We start from the raw sequence: 11,740 nt of genomic DNA, 5'->3' as shown, positions 1-11,740 counted from the left end.
CATATACTTTATATTGTATTTGAAAAAAAAAACCTGCCCTAATGTCAGATGAATGAAAGACAAATAGACAACTTGTACCGCTTTGAATCATGTTCTCTTTTTCTTTTTTGATGATGGAAATAAACTATTGAATTGAATTAAAAATGATGAGTTAATACCCGTGTATTTGCAGTGTGTATTGAGATGAAAAGTTTGACACCATTATTGGAGGCAGTACCAAGACAGATTAGCTTCTACTCTAACCTTTGCATTAATGTATTGTGTATATTAAAATAATTATCAAGATTTTTTGTTGTATTTTATTTCCTACCCAGATGGGGCCAAGAAGAAGATGGTAAGGCAACCCAACCGCAAGCAACATGAGAGAGAGATTCAGATGCTGACGGAACAGATCAGCTCCAAGGAGGCTGAGCTGGTAAGGAGCTATCATCAATCAGACTTGAGTATGACTGAGCTTGTGACCAACTGTTGACTACAGTGTATGTGTATGACTCCAGGGGGGCATTTCATGAAGGAACTTGTCGGATAAAATATCTGACAAGTCAATTATATCCGACAAGTTTTGAGAAATTCTTCAGTCTGATTGGCTGATTTCTCTGAACTTGTCGGATGTAATAACTTGTCGGACATTTTATCCGACAAGTTCCTTCATGAAACGCCCCCCAGGTCTGACTCTTATACTCTGGGTCTGACTCTTACTCCGACCCTGTTGTTTTACTTTGTCTGTGATTGTTGCTGTGAGTGAGTGATATCTGTTTCTGCTTTTGACTCTGACTGATCGCGAGTCTGGACCTGACTCTGACCATGAGTCCAAGTGGGACTGTGACCCTTACTGTAAAAGTGGAAATTGTCGCGCATTTCGAGCAACCCAAAACTAGCGCGAAAATAAAAGCATGCAAATATTTTTGCTTGCTCTATGTTCCAGTAGTTGATGTCTTGATTCCGCAAAATTAAAAACACGCGAAACTCTTCTTACCCCACTGAGCGCGAAAAATGAGTCTCGCGAAAATATCCACCTTTACAGTACTCTGACTGTCAGTTTGACTCTTGACTATGAGCTTGACTCTGAATATGACTTTGACTCTGCCTGTGACTTTGACCCTGTATGGGTCCATGACTCTCACTGGGACTCTTTACTGTTAATCTGACTGTAAGCGTGGCATTGGAGTTCTGATTGTGGCTCTAAATTTTGACTCTGATCGATTCTTGTTATTTCATGTATTTGGTATGAGTTTATTTCTTATAAAGTTCTTAATACTTCATTCGTATTTTAATCCCTCCCACAATCTTTGTGAAGGTATGCTACAAGGAGCTGTCATATATATGCAAAAGTTCTCTGCTTTTGTTGTTAGGCCTTGTTGAATTCTTTATGGACAATGTTTCTAATACTGTCAGAAGTAAATGAATGTGAGCACACACGTGTGTGTGTGCATGTGTGTGTTTGCATGTGTGTGTGAATATGTCATGTCAGTTCTTTGACCAGCATTTATATCAAGCAGTTTTGAATGAAGGCTGTTTTTGACTGTTTCAAAAGTGCATGGGGAGGGTGAAGGGACTCAACTTTCATGGTTGATGCTGCGTATTTCCAACAGTGTATACATAATATATAAACCTATTTATTGATCTATCTATTTGTCATTTTTGTGTGTGTATACGTACAATTTTGTGAACAGAAATCGCTAGCAAAGTCCAGCCAGGATGCAGTGTCAGCTGAGGCGGAGGAGAAGGAGCGGTTGGTGCGGGACCAGAAGATAACCCGGGAGCAGAAGGAGCAAACCATCGTCAAGAGGAAGGAGTACGACGACCACATCCACAAGATCAGTGAGGTCATCACTAGAAATGTGAGGGAACATTCTCATCTGTTAACTGTTTGTGTGAATTTGAGTGTTAAGTGGCACAGAAAAACACCATTGTGCCATCTATCCAAAGTCCCTGGTGCAAAAGGGGTGAAATGTTACTGTGCGTTGAGTGCTGATTGGCACAGAGAGCTCCATAGCATTGTATGCACTGTCTAAAGTCCCTGGTGCAGAAAGGGTTAACAATGTAAAGCCCCCCACAAAAAGGAACCACAAAAAAAATGAAAACCACAAAAAGTGTGAAAACCTACAAAATCAAAATGAAACCAGACAAGACAGAACTATGCCTTCTCGTTTACAAATGAAAACATACGGATGAATTTCATTGAGAAATTTTGTTCTTTTCATGAAAGCTTAATGAAAGTTTTGAACAGCTATGTCAAAGCTTTACTAGTTAGTAGTACAGTAATGTCCCAGAAAAATTAGATTTTTACATTCTTTTATAAATTTCTAAAACATGGTAATTATTCTGATGTGACATTACAAATTATAATGCCAGTGTTCTAGTGAGGATTTAACAACCAAAACTCTGAAAGACTACCAGTACCTTGGAACTTAATTCTCCCCCTCCTCCTCTCTTGCTCTTTTTCCTTCTTGGTTTTTTTCATCCTCCTGTTACACACTCTGTCTATCTCTTTTCCAGTCTTTTCTCATATACTTGCTGATCTCTTCCTTTCTTCCTATTATGTAATCTCTGTTAAAATGTTCCTTCAAATCACTGATCGTTCCTTTCTCCTCCTCCTCCATCCTCCCAGAACGACGCCCTCTCTCGCATCAAGGCCAACCTCCACTACAAGACGGAGAAGGCGGTGGACGACGCCATCCGCAAGCTGGAGTACCAGCTCCAGAATCGCAGTTTCACGCTTCGTGAGGAGACGCGCATCGTAAAAGAGATCTCCAACCTGAAGCGCTCCAAGAAGGAAGTTGTGTGAGTAATGAACATTATATAGTCATTTTTTTTTCCTCCCTGATTGATGAAATACAAAAATGAAAGGACAGCAGAAAATGTGTACTACTGTCACTGACTTAGCCTAGGACCTTTTTTTTTTCTCTTCTTTTTTTATAAATTGAATTTGTTGGAAACCGACCAAATGCTGAACTGTATTTGTATGATTTTGATAACCAAGTGCTGAGAAGAGCAAGTGTAGGCCTACCCAAAGTCATGTGAAGGTTTTGGGACAGTATAGGAGTTTTTAACTAATTTTTAAATATTACTAATAGGCCTTCTAGTAACTTCTTTATACAGGCAATTGTTGTACACCAGTCACAACATAGAAAGTATGAAATCATTTGTGAATGAATAAGCAAGCAGTGCTCCCGTTTTTGAAGTGTTTATTTTTTTTCAACTGTAGAATGGCTTATTTTAAGGATTTTATCACACCTTAAGATTTTGTTTGGTTTTTTTTTGTAGGAAATTGAATGGAGACTTGAGCAAGCAAATTGAAGTCTTGTGTGCTTTTGACACTTCACTAGATTTGCATGATATGCGAATTTTCTTTGTTCATGAAAAGCATTTGAAATATGAACTCTAACATGTCCATGAAACTTTCTTTTCTTTTTGTTGGTTTTTCTATTCTTTAATTAGGCCCCAATGAAGTTTTGTCGAAAATTGAACTCTAATGAAATTATTCCTTTTTTTTTTCAAAAACTCTTCTGCTTGAATTATCTAGTGTTATATTTAAAAGCTCCTTCTATGTAGTGTAGAGTGTCTCTGTAACATACAAATGATATTGATTTAGTTTTGATAACAGACGTATACATCTGTTTGTGTTCATCCCAGGGTGTACCAGACGAAGAGAGTGGAAATTGAGACGGATAAGAGGAAAAGGGAGGACATGAAGAAGCAGAGAAATGTAAGAATTGACTCTTCTTTTTTTTTCTCTCTCTCTCTTGAGAATTGCTCTGTGAGGATCGAAACTTTGCCTGTTGAGACCTTGCTAGAGGTGGCACAGTGCTCCGTGCTCTCTTGTGTTGGATTCAGGGGCCCGTTGCATAAAACTTACCACTGAATTTCAATGGTAACTACCGTCAAAATTAGGCGTCACAGCCAATCAGCATCAATGATTCTAAAATTTACCGCTAATTTGAAGACTTACCGCTAGAAAGGAGCGGTAAGGGTTTTATGCAACAGGGCCCTGATGTGTGAGGTGGATTGCTCACAAGCTGAGTTTTGCTAGGCCAAGGAAGTCCCGATGTTGTGTTTGCCAGACAGTTTTCATTCTTCGCTGTGATTCAGTCTTCAAAAGGGACCGTATAGTTTTGGTTGAGACCTAACTTCAGGTTTCTAACATTTTTGGGGTGAGATAATGGGAAACTACTCATGAAATATGAAAGAGCACGTGATTCCAAGAGGAATTCAACTTTTATTTGACGAAAATTGTTTTTGAAATGGCTGAGATATGCAAACAGAGCTATCCGAATAAAAGGTGGGACCCACCTTTTACCATGATCGCTTTGTTTTACTTTGTTTTTGGATGTCTCAGCCATTCCAAAACCCAATTTTATCAAATAAACTTTGAATTCCTCTTAGAATGTTATGCTCTATACTATTTCATGAGTGGTTTCTTGGTATCTCGCAAAAAGTTAAAAGCCCAATCCTCATCTATCCACCAATACTTTACCATTCCTATTAACACAGTATTTCAATAGTCACAGCCACTCAGATTGCATCATTCCATGTGGGTGACACAATGTTTGCTCCTTAAACAATTACTCCGGTCTTATTTTCTCTAAGGACTTAAGGGTTAAGGGTAGGGTTGTGATAGGGTTCTAGGTTTAGTTTGATTCGAGGATTAGGATTATGTTTAGGGTTATAAATGTTTGTGGGTAGAATTTATGTTTGGCGTAGCGTGCAGGTATTTCATGGGAGCAATTGTGGCAGGAGCAAATGTCATGGAACCCTCCCTGTGATCCAATCCTTATCAAAACTGAATGTTTGCAACTACATTGGTGTGAAAGTTTTTATTTTTGTCCATTGCCAAGAGACAAAAAGGTGCACAATTTGTTTTGTATCTCCAATGTCTCATATGTGCATCAGATGTGTAGGCTGTAAAGTTTAAAGGTCCAGTTTAGCTTTGGGAGCAGTGATTTAAAAAAACGTTCAAGATATCACATTTGATGCATACCTGTATGTGTAGGTCTGTTGTATCACAAAACATCCTACCATATAAAATTTTGCAATAAAGCCTAAAATATAAGGACATATCAGTAATTTTCTTAATAAACCGTAGCTGTAGATAGTTTAGTCTGGAAACATTTTTATTATAACTATTGTTCACATTATGTGTATTTAACAATACTTAACATCGATAATACGGATTCAAATTTTTACAGTTGTTTCTGTACCTAAACTCACATTTTAGAAAATGTTTTAAAGTACTAATGCTGGGTTTTTGTTTCATCTGCAAATTGTAAATTATGCCTTTAAATGATATTCGATAGGTGGTAGTACAGAACCTCGTGGTTTGAGGTATCTAAGTAGACAGGAAATTATGAATCTGTTATGGATTGCAGACATGGGCCTTTCAGCCACAAACCATCCGTCCCCTTTGTAAACACCCAAAATCCAGATCTATGTAAGTCACCCATGACCACAGTTCTCTCCTGTTGAATGCGAGATGGTTCTCGTCCCCTTGACATTTGTGCGGCGTTTAACAACCTTCATGGAATTTGATTGGTGGTGTGTGAAAGCCAGCTGACCTACATACAATTAATTCAGGCGAGGATATGGTCCATTTGATCACATGTGTCATGATGGCAGTCAGTCTTAGAATGTATGAATTACACTTAACCTTCATACTTTTTGGTTAAAGGGCTCTATGAATGTGGTATGCCTTGTGTTTGTGTGTTTGTGTGTTTGTGCGTGCGCGTGTTTGTTTGTATTTTGTGTATGTAACTACCAGCAATATCAAGCAGCTGATTATAAGGTGTGCAATGTCACACAGTTTTATTCTACTACAAATCATAAATATTAAAATGATACATGGTAATAAATGTCTGCACATATCTATTTTATTTTTTTTTTGAGGGGGGGGGGGGGAAGGAGGGGAATGGGGTAAGATGTAAAACGCTATGTCCCTTGGATAGGATATTAAATGGAGGGTCCAATGTGACTTTGAGTCACGACTCACGCACATTTGAATTCCCACTTCATTCATCCGTCACAAAGAGCAGGGTGCTAACCTGGTGAAGTGGTCCACCTTATTACCTACCCATGCAAGAAAAATGAGTGAATGATACTGACCCCTCATGGTCCCCCCCCCCCCCCCCACGAGGTGACACGCAATAGTCAGCCGACAGTATCAACCAGACCTGTTATGCCATATAGTGCCATATTGTGCCATATGACAAAGAAAATTACACTGAGCAATTTTTAGTATGCTCTTGTCTACCTTTAAACACATCCCCAGTTAGTGTTTGTTCATTTGTTGTTCATTTGTTGTTGTTGTTGTTTTCCAGTGAAATATAGTGTTTAGAAAATCTTTTTTTTTCTTGCAGGCTTATATGGCAACCTCAGGAAAAAATAAATCCAATTTCTAGCAAGTAGTGCTTCATTTTGCAAGAGTTCCCTGGTAAAGACTCAGTTTCTCTGTTGTACAGCTATACAATGTATGTGCCATTTGAACCCCCTACCCCCCCCCCCCCCCCCCCAATGAGGGCATGCACATGCCATATAATGATTTTTAGATGCAATGACAATTGATTTTTGTAGATGACAACATGTTTGCTCACTAGTAAAGGCAGACTTGTAATCATTTAGAGTCTTAGAAAATGTTTTATGACACAGCCTTTTTGTGCTACTAGAGTATGCGGACATCAAAGGGTCTGGATTAAAGGACAAGTTCACCTTCATAGACATGTGGGTTGAGTGAATGCAGCAATATTAGTAGAACACATCAGTGAGAGTTTGAGCAAAATCGGATAATCCGTTAAAAAGTTATGAATTTTTGAAGTTTCTGCTCAGTCACGGCTGGATGAAAAGACTACTATAGCTTGTGATGTCACATGAGTACAATGATATAAAGAAAGAATAAAGAAAATTCAACATATTTCCATTTTTCTTGCATAACAAAAGAACACTCGGCTTCTCTCTTTTAGAAGGCAGGGGGAATAATATTGCCCTTAACATACGTCAGTAGCAAGTCGAAGAACTGTGCACTTTATTAAAAAAGTAAAGTTTTGTGAAATTCTCTTTTTATTTTCCTTATATAGTTGTACGCATGTGACATCATACACTGTAGTAGTCTTCTCTTCCAGCAGTGACTGCGCAAATACTTAAAATATTCGTAACTTTTGAACGGATTGTCCAATTTTCCTCAAACTTTCACTGATGTGTTCTACTAATATTGCTGCATTCTCTCAGTCCTTTATATGTATATGAAGGTGGACTTGTCCTTTAATGATAATGTCAAGGTACAAGTATTAGACTAGTTGTTCTCCTTATTTTCTTTCATGTGGTAGTAGTATACTCTGGCCAGTGATTGTTCCAGTAATGCAATGAGATGATTTCTTCCCTCATAGAAAAACATAGCAAAAGAAGAAAAAAATGGTTAATACCTAGTTAATAATAAATATCTGTAAATCTGAAAGGACACATGTAAGTCTGTGATACAAGGGGCACAGATAGTGAGTGTGATGTCCCTTCTTCCTATTAAAGCTTTCATTCTGTAATAGGCAAGTGTATAGAATGATGCCATCAATACCGTCTGCCATAATTGCCTGTACGCAGCAAATTAGTCTGACCATCAAATTTATTTCGGGCCCAAATCACTGTCGGTCGCAGCCACTCCACTCTGGATCCAGGGGCGCAGTTTGACTACGACTGGTTTGTTTATCTTTCTCCACCGTCACATACGGAAACCGACCCTATGTGCATCGTTAGGATTCATGCGCAAATCAACCCTTGGATCCTTTTCCCTCCAACTGACATGTCTAGCTTTAGTGGCTTCATACATGTTTGTTCGTCTACTCTGTCCATGTATTTAATGACGCTAGGTCACCAGAAATACACACACACTTGTACACACAAACGAACCACACGCAAAGTAATTAATTTCTCCAGCAGAAGGTTATCCTGATCCAAGCACAGATTTATCACAACAGTACTTCATCACTTAACAAGACTGGCAATACAGGAATACACTCAGTCTCTTTTTTGCAGTGGTTAATGATCCCCTGACATCGCATTAATACATATGTACATGTTGACTTGTGCTGATGTGAATGAGCACTCAAATTACATCATCTTGAAAACTGTGTAATGAAAGTATGTATCACAGATTTTGAGTCATCTAATATTTCACTTTTCCTGTATCCACTAAAGCTTTGCCTGTGAAAACAAACAAACAAACATAAACATAAGTTTAAATTGCTTTTTGTAATATCATTTGTAGCACAGTCATTTCATGTAAAGTGTCCTCAATATTGACCTCGATTTGCATGATATGATAATTTTTTCGAGGCAATTTGTCCTCTGGGACATTTCCACATCACATATCTTGATATTCTCACTACTGGCAATCCATTATGGATTTCTCTGAATGGCAAGACATTTTGTACACAGCCCAGTATTGTAAGTTTGTCCCAACGGTCCCACTTTCCCTCGTGAAGAATATTTCAATTCAGTTTCTCTGCTGTGATTTCTTTTTGAATAATTTTCATAAAAGCCACACAGAACGGAAACACTTCAAAAGTAGCACTTTACCAGTCTGTTTCAGATCAAGCCTCATTTTCTCTTCTTTCAAGTACATGTACTTGATTAAAGTGTGTCATTATTTTTAGAGTTGTAATTTTGTTAAATTTATTTTTACTGTAAACATATAGTGTACGCTGTCTCTGTAAGGTTTTATGATTCAATATACATGTACACTGCGTAATGTAATAATAGAACAATCATTTGATATCATATCTACATGAAAATCACTTTTTACATCATTGTATTGCTTGTGTATTTGTTACACTGCTTTGTCAAATTGTGGCAATTGAGCTGGTAAGGCTGTAAAGGTGATTAAATAAGCCCATGAATAGCTTTGATTTAAATGAGATTGTGCAAGAAATGAAAGATAGAGGCGCTCTACTCAACAAGGCAAAGCCGAGTTAATAGTGCGCCTCATCTTTTATTGAGTGCGAAATTATGTTCCAGTACATGAGTATTAAAAAACCATGCACTATTTGTTTTATACAACACCTCGGAGCTCAACAGATGTCAACTGCAAATACAGTAGCTTTTCAAGGGAACATGGTTGCATTGTTTTGGCCATGTCACATGACTACATAAATGGTAAACATTTGTAGCTGTAGAATCAGCCCCCCCCCCCCCCAAAAAAAAAAGAGAAAAAAACAATAACAACAACAACAACAAAACAACAGCAAAACAACAAAAGACAAAAAAACAAAATGCTGCTCACATCTTGCATTTATTCTTTCAATCTTTTGTTCGTTCCGCCCAGGCAGCGGCTGGGGTCAGAATATTGAGCGCCGGAACAGACAGGAACCAGTTTTGTGCCATTCACTGCCATTCTGACCACAATTGGAGGTGCAGCCTGATGCAGAATTTAAAGGGGTGTTACATATTTTTGAGTCGTCGGCACTGTTCCGTCGTTGAACTTTATAAGAGGTTTCCCACCCACGGCTGTGAATCTAATTGCTGCCGGTCGAGAGTGTCGTGGTTCCGTTTCTCTATGCAGAGGTCTATGTATGTCACAGAAGGTTTCAACATTTCCTGTTTCGTTGTAAAATTTATTAGTCAAAGATGAGTGGTCAAAGGTCAAAGATACTCCAGAATGCTTTATTCAGATTTGTACGTATATGACCTTGGAAATATTTACAAAACTTGTCATGGGAAATCTGTTTATGGGTTCGGGGATTTTCTTTTCTCCAAGTCCTGATCTTCTTGCAGTGATGCACTGCACAATGCGAATGTAGCTCCATGGTTTAATAGTGGAAAAGATAGAATTGCAATGTAAGGCCTTTAAAGTAGACTTTCTTTGGACCAATGGCTTCGTACAAAACCTATAATATGTACCCATAGTAATATCATGACCAAGTTACGATTGATTCACACTATCGAAATAAACATTGTAAACTCCATAACAGCCTTTTGCAGTTTTCAAATACACTGTACTACATTAGTCACACTTGCCTTTAATGGCAAGGTCCACCTACATTGTATAATGTTGTTCCCCCCCCCCCCCCGAGCATTTTAGTTGGTCTTTGCAAAGTAGAAGAGCACTTCTTCTTCTTCCTTTTTTTTTCAGAAAGCTTTAATGATGAAGAAAAATCAAAATTTGCCCTTTAAAGTCTGTAAAAAGAACGGGGGGGGGGGGATATTTAACATTGGAATGAAAAGTGTAATGAATAGATGACAGAAATTGATCTGATAGAGTATTGTAAGCTGGTGTGAATGATTCTGGTATTTGTCAGAGCTTGGGATTTTACACAAAATTTGGGCAAAACCAAACAAATATTGAAAGAATTTCTTTAATTCTTATTGTTTGTGAGTTGTGACATTCTACAATGAGTTGTTTTGGGGTATTATGAGATCAAAAGTGTAAAATGATTTTGATCGTATCCATACAACGTTTTATTCGTGAAGCACCCTCCCCATTCAATAGCGGGTAAGTAGCATGTTACCTGATGATCCATTGTGCCCAAACAATCATACTTTCCCACAAGCTGTGTGTGATTCCCTCTAGTGTGGAAGATCAGTGCATAATGCTGTGGTCCGATTTGTTGATTATTGATAATCAGTTATCGAAATTACATAGCAAGCATGACGCGGTGTGCTCTGAGACTGCAGTACACTTCCAGCGAACTTTTTTGGTTAATATTTTTCATTTCGTCGTTATCCACCTGAAATCATGTTCTTATGCTGTTCTTTCGCACATTTACAAGGTGAATGCACATATTAGAGCAAAAATTAACAATTCCACAGGCATATAATGACTGTGTTTTCCCTTTCAGAATCATTTTCCTTCGAAGATATTAAGGTAAATCACTTTTGATTGTGAAGCCTGTGTTGATCGAGACACAACATTGTCTTCATGGTTGCCAGGATCTTCGGTAGGGAAGTCCCTGCACACCCCCAAGAGCGCTGACAAATTGCACAACAGAGCTACATGGAATGCTATTGATGGGACTCCCCCATCCAGGGTGGCACAAAGGGGTCCAAGGTCACAGAGAGAGAGAGAGAGAGAGAGAGAGAGAGATAGATCAGAACTTCCTGGTTTAAGTCTGTCATCACCACAGGCAACAAGAATGCCATGCATGCTAGCAGTATACAAATAAACAGTTAGGTGTTGGTGCCTAGAGGGTTAATGTACAATACCGGGTATGTACTTTTTGTCTAGGGGACAGGGCTGCATTCCCTCATGGGTGTGAACTTTGAACTTTATGAACTTGAACTGTACTTGTAAATGTATTTCTGTCAACTCCTTTTGGGGCATGAGAAATACAATATATGAAAGTTTGATAAAAGAATTTTTAAGAATAATTATTGAAAGAAAACATGCCCCTTGTATGATCATTGCTAGATGTATATAGGTTTTCTTCCAGGCTTTTGCCTATTTAAATTGTTTGTTCTTCATAATCTGTGTATAAATCATTCACACTGCTTTAGTCTAAAGTCCAGACTTGATGCTCATAATCAGTGCTTTAAAGGGTGTGTACAGTTCTGGTCGCGGTGAGGATTTAGCTTTTAACGTTTTACGAGATATTCAGAAACCACTCTATGAGATGTCAAAGAGCATGCAATTCTAAGGGGTATCAAAAGTTTATTTGATGAAAATTTGTTTTTAAATGTCTGAGATATCCAAAAACAATGTGAAATAAAGAGATCCTACAATATGTAATAAAGGTGGGGCATGTCGCCTTTTATTATTATCCTT

The 11,740-nt window shown here is 38.1% G+C and overlaps 1 protein-coding gene across 1 annotated transcript in view; it reads left to right on the top strand.

Moving 5' to 3' along the window:
• The first annotated feature begins 327 nt into the window (after positions 1–327).
• Positions 328–11,740, top strand: part of LOC139725882 (uncharacterized) — a 23,683-nt gene continuing 12,270 nt past the window's right edge. The window contains exons 1-4 of the mRNA XM_071636959.1: positions 328–415; positions 1,674–1,841; positions 2,612–2,784; positions 3,637–3,709. Of these exons, the coding sequence (XP_071493060.1) occupies positions 332–415; positions 1,674–1,841; positions 2,612–2,784; positions 3,637–3,709 (498 nt within the window). The 5' untranslated portion in view covers positions 328–331. The remainder of the gene's footprint in view (positions 416–1,673; positions 1,842–2,611; positions 2,785–3,636; positions 3,710–11,740) is intronic.

The sequence above is a fragment of the Diadema antillarum genome, unplaced genomic scaffold, assembly GCF_040938485.1.
Source record: "Diadema antillarum isolate AM-2024a unplaced genomic scaffold, OU_Dant_1.0 seq00000063_RagTag, whole genome shotgun sequence".
NCBI classification, from domain to species: domain Eukaryota; kingdom Metazoa; phylum Echinodermata; class Echinoidea; order Diadematoida; family Diadematidae; genus Diadema; species Diadema antillarum.
This window is presented reverse-complemented; position numbering and strand designations above follow the sequence as displayed.